Genomic DNA, 16,145 nt, shown 5'->3' with positions numbered 1-16,145 from the left:
TGCACATGTAACAGTAAACTTTTAGACCGTCCCCTCGCCCATACCCGGGTGCGAACCAGGGACCCTTTGCACACATCAACAACAGTCACCCTCAAAGCATCGTTACCCATCGCTCCACAAAAGCCGCAGCTCTTGCAGAGCAAGGGTAACTACTACTTCAAGGTTTCAGAGCAAGTGACGTCACCGATTGAAAAGCTATTTAACGCGCACCGCGAACTAAGCTAGCCGTTTCACATCTGTTACACACACAAACAAGTACACACACACACATTCACACACTCAAAAGCCGCCAGTGGAGCTTAAAAATATATGATCCCCTAAGTGGTCACAAAGGAGCCATCAGTCCTTTTCAACTCCTCTCTCATTCCCACTGTGTAAACAGTGTGTGTGTGTGTGTGTGTGTGTGTGTGGTGTGTGTGTGTGTGTGTGTGTGTGTGTGTGTGTGTGTGTGTGTGTGTGTGTGTGTGTGTGTGTGTGTGTGTGTGTGTGTGTGTGTGTGTGTGTGTGTGTGTGTGTGTGTGTGTGTGTGTGTGTGTGTGTGTGTGTGTGTGTGTGTGTGTGTGTGTGTGTGTGAGTGCGAGTGTGAACTGTGGAGATCATACTCCATTAGTACCCAGCCACTGTAGGCTACTCTGAGGCAGATCTAATGAGCCACAACATCACACAGGAGTGTTTGAAGAAAAGCATAGACGTATGGAATAAATTACTAAACAAGAAGTCCAAGAGAATAGCAATTCCTAAAACAGGAAAATGAAGGAATAGATAGAAATGCAAAAAGAATGCATAGACATGCAGACCAAGACCCTTTATTCTGTATAATTTGACTGATCTATGTATCCATTTACCATGTGTTACTACTGTATGTGTTATGCATTCTTAAACTTGACTTACTCTTGACTGACTTCAGTTGCTTCTGTAAGTGGTTGATTGGATTCTGGCCTGCTGACTGGTTTATGAGTGAAGTGGGTCAAGTGGGAGCACTGATATCATCATGAGGGATCAGGACCTGAAGAACATGGGAATAGAAACTTCACAGCCACCAAAAACTATGCAGAATCAGTCAGAATTCACTCTGTGACAGTCAAGTCTACACTCAAAACTTTAGAACAACAGTGCTGTATGTGCCAATGCCTCAACCAGCATAAAGGGTATCCCATAAAAACGGTCCTATAAGATTGCCAGACTTTGCCACTGTACAAAGATATCCTGGGTGATTCTGAACATCCCAACGATGTGGATATTGTTTGTTCTCACCCTCAGATCATCAGTTCATATTTTACTTCAACTTTGCACCAAGGCTTCTGGGGTTCGTGGATGTGCCTGTGGTTTCACTGACACCCACTTCAGGAAGGCCTGGCAGCTGGAGAACTGAACAAATAGAGACTAATGGCAGGAGAGGCTTTCATAGTTGCCTGGGAAATAAGTGATCAGTGAAGAAATCCATTTCCCATGAAGGGGAATGTGCCGGAACCTCAGAAGCCAATAGGGAGGGATGGAGAGAGGGAGGTAGGGAAGGAGGAGTGGGTGTAAAGGATGGATTTGGGGGCTGATGAGGTCAGACAGACTTCTGTAAATGTATGAGGACTACCAGGTCCTGTTGACAACAGCTGCAGAACATCAGTATCTCTAATTCTGAATGAGAGCATGGAGGGGAGAGCATGAGAAAAGGTGATTAAAAAGGTGAGGAGTAGAAAGTTGAGAGGGTACAAAAAGAGAGGAGAGCGATGGAAAATGGCAAATAGTGTGTGAGGAATTAATTATATGTATGAGAAAGTGTGAGAGGGAGAAAGAGTAAAAGAGGGGGTTGTAATATTGCCATCCTTTAGGGACCAATGTCTGTCTAGGGTCCAAAACTGTCATGCTCTTCTTTGTTGAAGAACCGGCATACTCAGCCCAAGACTGTTTTCCTTGGGATAGAGTGGAGTGGGAAATTGTGAGGGAGAAAAATAAGGAAAAGAGGGAGGGAGGGAGCTGACTGAGAGAGGGTTGTATGAGTAAGGGAAATCAAGTTCCAAACTATGCCTCATCGTTCTGGTCTCAGAGTGTCTTCGGTGTCTGACATCCTTACACCCCCTCTTCTTTCTGCCTTCTAACTTCAGCCCAGTGGTATGTGGTTTTGTGTTTTGGGGACAGACATGAAATGTTGCACATTGACCCCCAGACACTCCAGAGCTGCCTGCCTTCCTGCTGTTCGCCTGATGTTTTGAGAAACAGCCAACAGCCCAGGTCACCAGGGCTCAAGGAGTTTTACAAGATTAGCCCAATCACTAACCACTTTGGAATTTGGAAACTATTTGTTGGCACATCAAAGCTTTATCGATTCTTGGCGAGGCTGTATCCATTTGGAGTGTCCAGCAGTGCAATCCCCCGCCCACCCCCCCTAACCCCCTCCATCTAATTCCCTGTTCCAAGCTCTTGCTGGCTGGGATGGATGGCAATGCTTTGTAGACATCAAGACCTACAATCTAGGGAAAAAAGGGTTCCAAAATCGTTCTTTGGGTCTCCTCATAGGAGAACCCTTTTTGGTTCCAGGAAGAACCCTTTATGATTCCATGTAGAACCCTTTTGGATTCCATGTAGATACCTCTATGGAAAGAGTTCTACATGGAACCCAAAAGTGTTCTACCTGGAACCGAAAAAGGTTCTTCAAAGGTTTCTCTTATGGGGAGAGTCAAATAACCATTTTAGGTTCTAGATATCAACTTTTTCAATAGTGTACAAATAATTAGTGGCACGTTTTTGTATTGGACTAAAAAACATCCTTCAGGAACTAAAATAAAGAGAACGTATCAATTGAATTTAAAAGCCGGAGTTGATTAACAACCACATTGTATTTGAGAAAAGAAAATACAATTAATTTATGCATCATAAAGGCGCTTGCTGCTGCAACAGTACAGCGATTACTGTGCATAAATGTTACATGACGTCCAAGTCCCCTCCCAATTGATTTTTTTACGGTGAACGTTTGTTGAAGGCGTCATTCAAATCCTGATTTTACAACTGTTTTTGTCGCTCACGTTCCTGCGGCGCAAACATGTATCGCCTTCCCATCTTCCAGCGAAACAATTTCTAAGCAGCATCGCAACAGCTCTGCACAGCACATTATGGACTTTACTGGAAACCTTTTAATTACATCGAAGCATATCAAAGAAGACAAGGGTGGCACACATTGAAAATGCTATTTTCTATATACATTTTCCCTTTATAGTTTATGGAGCGATAGCGAACTTTCAGCGGATTTTATGGTAAGATTATATCGGAATAAATTATTACATTGTCTGTACTTCGTATGGAAATGACTTTATTCACATATATTTATCCTAACTGCTGATACATTATTATAGGCTAATGCATAAATAAACTCTAAAGTAAAGACAAATTGAAACAATTTGTTTTCAATTTAGTTGCTGATGGTGGGGGTAATGTACTGGTATAAACCACGTTGATCAGTCCCTTAAATTTTGATCAAATCTGTAACGTATAGTAGTAATTTTCTACATCGAGACAAGGTAGACTGTCGGATATTCTAGACGGGAGTTGGGATCCGTTGTGTGCATGGAGCGCATAATTATGTGTAGAGAGAGAGAGAGCTGACAGTGGCGCATAGTTGGGGACAGAGGGACCGGTACACAAGGTGACCGCAACCGCCACTTAGTGAATGTTCTCAGTCCAGTTACCAAAATATCATTAGAAATTCACATTGTTATTGTGTTTCAGTGATTATAATTTCAAGTAGGCTACAGGAAGGTAGGCTAATTATTTTGGAGTCTGGGACCATCATCTCTTATGCATTAATGTTTTATTGTGAGTGTCTGTGTGCGTGTGTGTGTCAACAACAAGGGAAGCTCTGGAAATTTGAAATCCAATCTCTGTGGGAGATAAAGTTGTGTTTGTGTTTTGATATTTTCTTTCTCTAATCCAATTTCTGGCCCATTACATACTTACATTCTCACCATCCCCAGGTGCATACTGTAGAATGAACCTAAAACCAGACCACTCATCTTGGCTGCATGTACATGTTTAAGAAACTGTAAATCAGGGTTAACTTACAAAATGAGGTCCAAGTTGATTAACATTGATTGATTTCCTCTGAATGTGTGCACCCCTACATCAGGAAATTACTACCCACTGCCAGTATTCAGCATGATGTGTAAATAGAACAAGAGTAACCAAAAGCCTAATTCATTGTCCTGTAACACTTTGAATATGTAATTCTAACTCTATGCTCTCTCATATAAATTCTATAGGGGTTAATTATTTCACAAACAGGTGTCTTAACATCTCTGTGGCTTTCAATTGGACTCCAAGAAACCCAATTCTTCGAAAAAGTGAAATCAATTGGCTACTGCTGGTGTGTCATGGCACAACTGTACTGAGATCCTGCCAGCATCACAGGCCAGTGAATAGTGAGGCTTACCTCACACAATCACTCTGATAATAACTAATCTGAGAGCAGCAAGAAGGGAGCAACATTTCTGATGGTATTTCTGTAAATGGCCTCTAGTGATGTTTGCTATGTGGAAGTTTAGAGAGCAAACACTCTCTGGTCTGGTGTCTAACTTGCTATTGAAATGGAATAGGGATGTATTTACACTCCACTGTTGGTCTGACTTATTGCCCCTCTGTTGTGTTAACATACAGTAAGTATGGTCAAGAAGACACTGGTTAATGACGAGAGAAAGTGTTGGCAAATGAACATCTTTGGAGATTTATTTGAGCATTAGGCAATGCAGTGTTGAAATGTTGCAATCTACTGCATCAAGGGAATTATGGGGAGGGAGGACTATGTACACACACACACACACACACACACACACACACACACACACACCACTAGGGGACCTGGCAGACCTTCTATAGCCACGTCGCAAAAGTAGATCCTCGTAAACTAAGTGACAGTATTTGGAGTCATGCGTCTTAACCCACAGCCTGGTGGTGCAATGCTCTAAAACCGGGATAATCAACTAGATTCTGCTGTGGGACGATTTTTTCTTGAGCAGATGTATATTTTTAGAACAAAACAAAATCATTTCAAACGTTGCTTACGTTTTGTATATGGTCACGTGTCTCTCTATAATGTGTGGGAATACCTGCAAACAGATTTACAAGATTAAAATCACTAGGAGCTGATTTCCTCCTTTTTTATGTCCATCAATGATTTTTCTTTCGTCATAAATCTTTTTTTTTTGTAAGGGGGGACCCGCGGGTGCGGTTGAAAGGGACCAGGACTATCCAGTGGAAGCAGCCTCAGAGCTGACCCACTGTGGCAGGACCGTCCCAGTGCAGAGCTCAGTTCTGCAATTTGCAGGCTTTGTGGTACCAGCTGTTCCTCTGAAAACTAAACCCATTTACTGGGCAAGCAGGAGGACAAGGACACCGAGAGGGAAAAGAAGAAAAGAAAGAAAGAAAGAGAGAGAGAGAGAGAGGCAAGGAAAGACTGACAGAGAATGAAACAATTTACAAGAAAGGGAGATTAAAACTGTTTCCATTCAGAGCTTTAGGTCCTTTATTTGACGGCCATAATGAAGCTCGCCCGGCTGTCTTCCCCTCACACACTGCTCCCATTACAGTTTCAGATCGCCATGTCTCCCATAGTTTAGATACAATCAGACAGGCTGCCCTCGCCAGCCTTGCGGCATAAATCATCTTGCTTACGGATGTGTGCCGGTACAATTAAATAATAAATATAATGTTTAGCAGAGCCCTGTGAGTCTTTAACCAGTCCGTGTACTGTATAAAGAGCCTGCAGTGGATTCCTGATCTGCAGTATAGGGTTTATGAGCACAGAGGCATCTAAAAGCTCACAGAAAGTTGTGGAAGTACTGATAAAGAGAGGGAGAGATGGGACCGTGTAAAATGTCAGGGTAGGAGAAGGAGGGAGCCATTTAGTGTGAGATTAGAAGAGCTTGCAGAGGTGCTATAAGAGACAGAGACACCCACTGTGAACGATAGGAGTGGCAACTAGCCAAGGACAGGCATCCCTTACAACAGATTGGTTTTGACGCACCAGGCAACCAGCCAGCATCGACCGTCCCTCCTCCCTGTCACTCGCACGCTACCGTCGCAGACGACTAATCAGCATCTTAATTGAATTGCAGCTAATTGTTAATGAGAAGACGAAACAGTACAGGCGCCAACGACAAACATCCTCAGTCCTCCTTCCCCCTTTCCTTCCCTCACTATCCTAAGCCCGAGTAGTAGCAGCCACAGGTGCCTCTACTCTAACCCCTGTACTCCAAATGAGACACCACGTCACACTGACAGACCGTGACACTAATCCTCAGAGACGCTGTGGAGCAGTCAGCCAAAACCACACGGGGCTAAATTAGGTGTTCACTTCCTCAGCATGCAGGAAGAACATGGCAGACTAGAGTAGACCTACATAAACATGGCTACCTTGTACCTACACAGTCCTGAAGTGCCTTAAATAAAGTTAGTGGTGTAAAATTAGAGGTATATTGTAACTCCAGAATACAGAATTATGTCATTCCGCATTCTTCCTAGGGTGTCAATTTAGTTAAGAGGGTTTGAGACAAACCTGACAATTAAACAATTAAGATTCTATAAAGCAGGGATCACCAACTAGATTCAGCCTCGGACTGATTTCTTTTCTCGAGCGGATGGTCAGGGTTCCTGTCACACCCTGACCATAGTTTGCTTTGTATGTTTCTATGTTTTGGTTGATCAGGGTGTGATCTGAGTGGGCATTCTATGTTGGATGTCTTGTTTGTCTATTTCTATGTCTGGCCTGATATGGTTCTCAATCAGAGGCAGGTGTTAGTCATTGTCTCTGATTGGGAACCATATTTAGGTAGCCTGGGTTTCACTGTGTGTTTGTGGGTGATTGTTCCTGTCTCTGTGTTTTGCACCAGATAGGACTGTTTTAGGTTTTCATATGTGTGTTGTTTTGTTAGTTTATTCGTGTACAGTTACTTTATTAAAGTACAATGATTAACAACCACGCTGCATTTTGGTCCGCCTCTACTTCACCTAAAGAAAACCGTTAATGTCCCGGAACATAATTACAAATAATTTGTAGACTGCAAATTGACTGCAAGAAGCCTGAAAAAACTTTCATGTTTGACCAAAACATAATCACATTACATTTGAATTAAATCACACATCTCTCTATTGTACTTGGGAATAGTTTGGAACAGATTTCCAAAATCACTTAGCTGATTTTCTGGTGTTTTTACAGTCTTTTATGCTTTCTTTTGCTCAGAAAACGGGAGGACGAATAAAATCACCTGACCTGCGGACCGCAAGTTGAACCCTACTGTAAAGACCTCTGTGTGAAGTGGTCTTGTTGAAATGGATATATTGCATTTGGAGACTGGAAATGACATGCAAGGCTCTCTAAAATGTGTCGTGGTGCTCTCTTATTTTGGAAAACAACTCACATACCAAAAAACAAACATTTTATGACCCGTTGACCGTAAGAAGTGACTCATGAGCCAAAACTGGGGGAAAAGAAGCATTCCCAAAATAAGTCAATCTAGATGTTCAGCAACCGGACACATTTATGTGAGTCGTATTAATGGTTGCCTTTTGTCTAACTCTGTAACTCTCTGTGAAGTCTTCTCCAGGCAGCCCTGACGTGGTCTCAATGAAGGAAGAGAGAGGAGCCACTTACCTGTATCTCAAAAAACTATCTGGATTGTGGGAGACAGAGAACGAGAGAGGAGAGGGAGGAATGGAGAGAGGGATTAGAAGCTAATCCAGGACACGGCCAATCCCAGAGGAGCTCCTTTTCTTCCAAGACGCAGACAAAACAGTTGAACGGATTACTGCACTTTAGTCTATTGCCTTTTTTAAAAAAGCATTATCCCTTTTTGTATGTTGTTTCATTGTCCCTAAATGCCTGGTGTCCCGGGCCTGTGGTAAATGTGCTGAACTGTACAACAAAGAATAAAAGAGAACAACAGTCCCGGTGAGAGGGGAGCGAAGTGACAGGATGTCCCATGGACTGTGTGGTGCCACACGCAGATAAAGCGCTTTAGTGGAGACGACATGTGTGAACGGACCCCCTGCTCTTTCTACTGGGTCTCAGAGGGACTGAAAGCTGACACCCCTGTGGACAGTACATTCAAGATTAAACTTCTATGAGGGAATACTAAAACGACTGAGCGGCTAGTGAGTGACAGGTTGGAGATATTTTAGTTGTTGATTACAGGGGAGTATAAGGTGAGGTCGGTTTCAAAGCAGGATTACAAATTCATTTCTGGAAACACTTACTGTATCTAAAGGGAAGAAGGACTTGATTGAGGGGACCTGCGGCAGCCTAGAAACCTCCATCACTAACGGGCAGGACCTGAGTTGTCAGTTAAGTGACTAAGTATCAAGTGTGTGTTTTGGTATTTGAGTGCAGTGTGTTCATGTGTGTAGGTGCATTAGAGAAGATTATTAGCTGACAATCAAAGGTGTCAGCCTATTGAGTCACTCCTCAATAAGCCACATCTAAAGTGACCTGGTTGGTGAGAGTTGTAGTCTTGGTGTTGAAACCTGTAGTGGTAAGAAGAGAAAGCACTGGGTGATTGTGAAGTGGTAATAGAGGTTGTTTTAAAGCTGACACAATCCCATTACAGTTCCTTAACAAGTTATTTATAATCTCCAACAACTTTATTGGGCAGAGCACACAGGGCCAAGCAGCTTAAACATAACCACTTTCAGATGTATAACACAGCCTGACTCCTATCTACTGTACTGTGCCAAGTCGAGAAGGAATTTTAACTAGGTTTACAGAAAACATAAATATTTCTTCTCATTTTACGAGGATCTCGTAAACCTCTGGCAAGGTGATTAGTGTCTAGACGGGTGGGATGTTCGTTAACTGTTTGTAAACAAGACCTTGGATGGTTTTCACAGAAAGGGGTCTCTAGGTAACACTGCTGGCTGTCCAGCCTTGACAGAAGACATTGGTGCTCATGTTAAAGGAGGTAGGTATAGACTTCAGTTTGGACTGATCCTAAAAAGAGAAGAACAAGAATATTTTTTTTGTAAAGCCTCATTGCTTAACTTTGAGAGAGGGAAGTTTAAGGACCTGTATATTTTTGTTGCTGAAGGGAAAGGTGCATTTAAGTGACCTAATTATAGAAATTGTTGTGCACGTCTAATATTGATTTAGCTCTAGAAACGTTCACAGGTATGAGCTTGCCAACAGAGAGAGCATCATAGTTATACTGTTAGTGTTCACAAGCAGAAACACAAGTTCAAAATAGTGAAATGTATTGTGTCTGATGGACAGAATATGAGCATCTCTTGGTATTCTCTCACTCTTTCACTGAACAAATACTGGATGAGTTATGTTTCACTGTCAGTATATATTTGATAGCCGCAACTGGATATATTTTCTGAACTGATACTCAAAAACCCACCGTCTGGAAAAAGCCTAGTGGATTACAAGCTCTCAGACCACATAGGCTGTGGTTATTCCAGAATCCCTGGGATGTGTCATTCCTCCTCTTTTTATTCCTCATGACTGAAAGCTGCTGGGAAGGAGGACAGGCCTCTTTGAGGCTGGAGTCATTCTAAAGCACAGAATTGGCCCTGAGAGAGAAAGCTTTGAATGTTGACTGACTCCAATAGATAACCATCATTCAGCTGAAAACTTCAGTGGGACTTCCTAAAGCCAAACTGCAGGCTTACGCTCGATGAATAGCTGGCACTTGCTGCCGTGTGGAGAATGTATTCTACACACATTCTCAGCACACAATTTGTGTTTTTCTTTTTTTTAAGGATCCAGAAAGTTGTTTAAGTGTCTTTTAACACTCCTTTTACGTTGGAAAAGTTGACTGATTTCTTACTGGATTTATTATCCCCGTGATTAATTATATTTAAAGGGTATTCATCTCTGCTACCATGAGTCTGGGAAAACTGCCAGGAATTAAAGGCCTAGTGTCGGGCTCTCAGGGGAAAAGGCGCTTTAAGAGCGAACTCTCCGTGGACATGATCAGCCCACCGCTCCCAGACTTTCGCCACACCATGCACGTGGGCCGCGGTGGCGATGTGTTTGGAGACACCTCCTTCCTTAGCAACCATGGGGGCAAAGGGGAATCAGTGAGCCCCGATTCACCCACCAGCAGCACAAAGACCACCAGCTTCTTCTCCCGCACCTTGAGGCATGTACGCCGGTCCCCTGTGCCCCGTGCCAGGATCGGTTCCCGTGATCTTTCACCCCCACCGCCTCCTGTCTCACCCATCATCAAGAACGCCATCTCACTGCCCCAGCTGAACATTGACATGCCCAACGGCTACAAGAGGGTGCTGTTCCCCAGCTCAGAGAGCTCCCCAGATACCTCCCTCTACAGCTACGGTAAGAACATCTGTAAAGGGAAAAAGCACATATTGCACGCACACACACACACACACACACACACACACACACACACACACACACACACACACACACACACACACACACACACACACACACACACACACAGGTTGCCATTTCCTCTTCTCAAATCACCAAAGTCAACAAACAGATTATTTTTTTCTGAGTCATCTGCAATTACCTTGGTTACACCTGTGCACAATTACACCTATAAACACAAACAAACACAGCTGGGGAGAGAAATATACAGAGAGGGCATTTCCTGTCATCTTTAGTGTTTGTGTGCTGCTTGACTGCACCGCATAAACCCAACACTCATTTCCCTTTTAAATCACTGCTGGTACAGCAACACTGTGTGTGTGTGTTCAGGGGTAGGGTTTTTAGAATAGTATGTGGGATGTCTGGAATTCCCCCCAGCCACTGGAATAGTTACCCAACTCAGATGGAATGTACCCAAATAAAGAGCACCAACAGAGGGCACAGAGAGCTTGATGATCTGGGGGATCTGTGATGTACATTTGTATATTCTGGTCATTTCTTTAGCTCTTCTTTCTTTCCTCTCCTGTCCTATTTTCCTCTCATTATTTTTCTAGTCTCCACATCATCAACTTTTTTTAAACTTTAAGTTCCTTTCTCTTTCCCTCTCTGGTGTCCCCTTTATATATCTTTCTGGGTCCTCCCCTCACTTCTCTTTCAGTAGTGGCTGAGAACTGTCCACTATGCATAAAACCAAGCCCCCCCAGGGAGCATTCAGAACCAGGAACCAGTGAAGTCATGGCACTGTGGAATGTGTGTGGGTTGGGCTGGTGCTCTGAAAACTCTAAACACCTTGCTTGTTTTATACTGTCACCCTCTGGCGATTGTGGCAAACTGCAAGGCTCCCTGACATGATTTTCTATGCACTTATTTGATAGTTGGTTTATCTGTCTAATGAAAGTAATTGGATATTATACTGTAGATGCATTAATAGAATAGGCAATGGACTTTTTCAAGGCATGAACTGTTCTAAAAATGTTTTACATTTTAATATGTTTGTCTCCTTCCTGTCTGAAGGTCTGCAGTCTGGTTTCGTCACACTACCCCGCCACTCCCGCCTTGATAAACAGCTGCAGGATGGCACCGGACTGTTCGCTCAGAACTTTAGCTGTGGCTCGCTCCCAGACAACAACAGCTTTGCGCTAACGCGCTCCGACTCCTTCACTTCATTCACAGTGGACCTTGGTCCCTCCCTCATGAGTGAGGTTCTGGGAATGATTGACAGCCCCGGTTGCCTCACTATGCCCGATCACAACTGGGAGTTGGGGGAAGAGGAGGAAGAGGAGGAGCAGAGCTCTGTGTTTGAGCTGGCTGTGCAGAGCCCCATGCTAAGCTCATCAAACCCTTCCATGTCAAGCACTCCGCTCAAAGTGAATGTGAACAACAGTGGGCGCTCTTGCAGCTCAGAGTGGGCAGAGGGAGAGGAAGAGGATGAGAGGGCTATTAAGACGCCAGATGCATCTATGGGGTCTCCTACACAGGTAGAACCAGTTATGGAAGCTGAGAGGTTCCAGAGAGCAGCTGACATGCTGGCGCGTCACTACGGGGGAGGCTCCTTCTCCAGGAGTCATCGCAGCGATTCTGCCTCCTCCTCCTCCTCACCCCTCAGCCAGCCTAAAGCCCCTTACGCCTTCCCTGAGGAAGAGGAGATCAAAGTCTGAAACATTTACCAAATGTCTACCATTGTGAGGAGAAGAACCCATTTGATCATTAGACTACTTACTAGGTGACCTTGGTTCTGAATCTTTGCACTCAAGACCTTCAGAGGGATCCATGTTTTTCTATAAACCTTTTACATGAATGATTTGAATTGGAAAGCTCCTCCTCATAATGATAAGAGCTCTCTTGTCTACCATCTAACAACTGGATCAATACTGTCTCTTGTTCAGTTTTAGAGAAGCTTGTGTAGAGTTTCTCAGACATGATCTGACAGCAACATTGGACAAGGTACATATAAAAAACAACCTTTAAAACATGACAGGTTTCATTATATCTTCATAAGAAATATACCTTATACTAAGCAGATTCCATTAAACTGTCATTCAATTCTGGGATGGAACAATCTCTTGATATTGCGCAACTCTGTGCTATAGCAGCTGCAGTACAACAGTCACACAAGATCCCGTACAACAACCAGAAGGAAGGACACAGTGATGAGCTGAGGCTGTGTCTGTCAAAAGCACTCATAGTGGTCATTCACAGAAGTAAGGAACATAATACGTTTTATTTTTAGAAGACAAAGGTAGGATTTCCAGCCTAATGACACCCTCCTTCTGTGAAAAGGATTGAAAAGGGAAATAAAACATTACTATCTGCAAATCTATTTGTCACAGTATGTGGATGCTAAAGGGGCAACACATTTGTTTTGTTTGATTGTGTTTCTATCCACCTGACCTAAATTGACATATCTTCAGTGAGTTCAGTGGTCAAAGTTTTTTACTTTCATTTAGACCTAACACAAAGCCAGTTTCATCATTTATCATTTCCTGAGAAGAGTTTGAAAGGAATAAAGCTTTTCTCACTAATATCTGGAATAATATCTGAGATTGTACTGCATGCTAAGGTGGAAATGAAGGGTGTGCCCTGTAAAATGTATCAAACTAATTTGGGTTACACAGCCCTTTAATCGTTTAAACCTATAGCTGCCTTACAGTGATAGTTATTGTCAAGTACTTTTTCCAAGTATGTTTGTTCTCAGTGTTATGTTCATACATGTGAGTATACATTTTTTTAATAACAAGGAAATGAATGCATTGTCATACATGAAGGTAATCAAATTAAGTTGAATATTAGCTATGTTCATAAGACTACAGGCACTCTACTTAAAATTACCAGTACAGACTTGTATGTGATGTCACATATGAATACAGTATGTATACGGAATAAAAATATGACTGTAGAATTTGATCCATTTTACCAGTAGCTGTCATAGCAGTCATATTCTTAATAAATACCGTTTTTTAATAAGCATTGGTTCTGTCCTTTTTGACACATTGAGTGGATAAAGAAAATATACAGAAACAAGCAGTGATTTTCAACCAGGAATGGATATTCACTATAGACCAGAGGTAACTTGATTCAGCCGTGGGACAATTTATTTCTGAGTGAATAGGGGGCCGGAACATAATGATAATCATTTGTACACTGCAAATTGACCACAAGTAAGACCAGATATTGTATTTGGAAATAACATTATCATTTCATACCATACATTTAGACACTATCACATGTCTCTCTCCTTATTCAAGGGAATACCTGGGAACAGATTTACTAGATTAACATCATAATTTGTTCTAAAAACTACATTAGACATACAAATAAGGCAATACTATATTGTCCCTTCATTCAGATGTAGAAGCTAAACACTCAAATTCCACTTTCTGAGATCCCAATGACTAAGAATGAGGACTCCATGGCACCTGTTGCATAGGACTGGGCAGAGCTGATTTTAGTTCAGAGCAGAGACACTGCATCTCTTCCTCTCTCTCTGTCAACTACTTCCTGCACACACACACTTGAGGTTATCTTGGTGCAAGTAAGATGACATTTCACAAAAGCATTCACAGACAAGCACATGTATGAACACAAATGCACTTTTACATCTACCCACCACAGCCACACACACAATGCTATGCAATTTCTCGGAGCAAACGAAACTCATTATCCTTGTAAACCTGCTTTATAAAGGTGAGTCATTCCGAACAAACTCTATCTTCATCATGTGACAGGGTGGGGGTATGCATTCTCTAAGGTCTACAGTTGAAGTCGGAAGTTTACATACACCTTAGTCAAATACATTTAAACTCTGTTTTTCACAATTCCTGACATTTAATCCTAGTAAAAAAATTCCCTGTCTTAGGTCAGTTAGGATACCCACTTTATTTTAAGAATGTGAAATGTCAGAATAATAGTAGAGAGAATTATTTATTTAAGCTTTTATTTCTTTCATCACATTCCCAGTGGGTCAGAAGTTTACATACACTCAATTAGTATTTGTTAGCATTGCCTTTGAAATTGTTTAACTTCGGTCAAACGTTTCAGGTAGCCTTCCACAAGCTTCCTACAATAAGTTGGGTGAATTTTGCCCATTCCTCCTGACAGAGCTGGTGTAACCGAGTCAGGTTTGTAGGCCTCCTAGCTCCTACACACTTTTTCAGTTCTGCCCACAAATTTTCTATAGGATTGAGGACAGGGCTTTGTGATGGCCAATCCATGAGCCATTTTGCCACAACTTTGGAAGTATGCTTGGGGTCATTGTCCATTTGAAAGACCCATTTGCGACCAAGCTTTGACCTCCTGACTGATGTCTTGAGATGTTGCTTCAATATATCCACATAATTTTCCGTCCTCATGATGCCATCTATTTTGTGAAGTGCACCAGTCCCTCCTGTAGCAAAGCACCCTCACAACATGATGCTGCCACCTCCGTGCTTCACGGTTGGGATGGTGTTCTTCGTCTTGCAAGCCTCCCCCTTTTTCCTCCAAACATAATGATGGTCATTATGGCCAAACAGTTCTATTTTTGTTTCATCAGAGTAGAGGAAATTTCTCCAAAAAGTACGATCTTTGTCCCCATGTGCAGTTTCAAACCGCAGTCTGGCTTTTCTATGGCGGTTTTGTAGCAGTGGCTTCTTCCTTGCTGAGTGGCCTTTCAGGTTATGTCGATATAGGACTTGTTTTACTGTGGAAATAGATACTTTTGTACCTGTTTCCTCCAGCATTTTCTCAAGGTCATTTGCTGTTGTTCTGGGATTGATTTGCACTTTTCGCACCAAAGTACGTTCATCTCTAGGAGACAGAACACGTCTCCTTCCTGAGCGGTATGACAGCTGCGTGGTCCCATGGTGTTTATACTTGAGGACTATTGTTTGTACAGATGAACATGGTACCTTCAGGCGTTTGGAAATTGCTCCCAGAGATGAACCAGACTTGTGGAGGTCTACAATTTATTTTCTGAGGTCTTGGCTGATTTATTTTTATTTTCCCAGAATGTCAAGCAAAGAGGCACTGAGTTTGAAGGTAGGCCTTGAAATACATCCACAGGTACACCTCCAATTGACTCAAATGATGTCAATTAGCCTATCAGAAGCTTCTGAAGCCAAGACATCATTTTCTGGAATTTTCCAAGCTGTTTCAAGGCACAGTCAATTTAGTGTATGTAAACTCCTCACCCACTGGAATTGTGATACAGTGAGTTACAAGTGAAAAAATCTGTCTGTAAACAAATGTTGGAAAAATTACTTGTGTCATGCACAAAGTAGATGTCCAAACCGACTTGCCAAAACTATAGTTTGTTAACAAGAAATTTGTGGAGTGGTTGAAAAACCAGTTTCAATGACTCCAACCTAAGTGTATGTAAACTTCCGACTTCAACTGTATATAACTTTTAAATTAGGTCAAATTTATACTGCATTACACAATTAATGAGTTTTGTTTCCCTACCACTCCATTAAAGGATTGGGATTTGTTTCACTGATTTGGGGGTGTTAGAAGGATCTACGTTTGTAAGTGTCATTGCATTGAGCGCATCTATTGCACTTGTGGTTTCCATCCGGTGGAGGTGTTGTGCGGTGGTAAATTTTGTCAATTTAAATTTTGGGTGGTAAATCAGAGTTTAACAATTGTGCTCTGAGATTTCTGTCCCGTGAGAATATGTCAGAAAACACATTACTGATCTCAGAATGTGCCAATATTTGCAAACGATGTCCCTTAATTTGTTCAGAGCTCTTGATTTTAACCTTTATTTACCTAGGCAAGTCAGTTATGAACACATTTT

General features: G+C 42.3%; 1 protein-coding gene across 1 annotated transcript; it reads left to right on the top strand.

The window, feature by feature from the left end:
* The first annotated feature begins 2,998 nt into the window (after positions 1–2,998).
* Positions 2,999–13,336, top strand: LOC118384596 (cdc42 effector protein 1-like). The gene is made up of 3 exons (XM_035771261.1): positions 2,999–3,245; positions 7,577–10,312; positions 11,387–13,336. Exons 2-3 carry the CDS (start codon positions 9,859–9,861, stop codon positions 12,028–12,030), a joined length of 1,098 nt encoding a protein of 365 aa, XP_035627154.1. The 5' UTR covers positions 2,999–3,245; positions 7,577–9,858; the 3' UTR covers positions 12,031–13,336.
* The last annotated feature ends 2,809 nt before the right edge of the window (positions 13,337–16,145 follow it).

This window comes from Oncorhynchus keta, chromosome 5 (assembly GCF_023373465.1).
Source record: "Oncorhynchus keta strain PuntledgeMale-10-30-2019 chromosome 5, Oket_V2, whole genome shotgun sequence".
In the NCBI taxonomy this organism is placed as follows: Eukaryota; Metazoa; Chordata; class Actinopteri; order Salmoniformes; family Salmonidae; genus Oncorhynchus; species Oncorhynchus keta.
Note: the sequence above shows the minus strand (reverse complement) of the source record. Positions and strands in the feature narration are given on the sequence as shown.

Bases quoted from the DNA above. Each gene is read 5' to 3' on its own strand.
- LOC118384596 (XM_035771261.1), top strand. From the start codon at position 9,859: ATGAGTCTGGGAAAACTGCCAGGAATTAAAGGCCTAGTGTCGGGCTCT. The intron at 10,313-11,386 runs GTAAGAACATCT...TCCTGTCTGAAG, and splicing joins TACCTCCCTCTACAGCTACG to GTCTGCAGTCTGGTTTCGTC.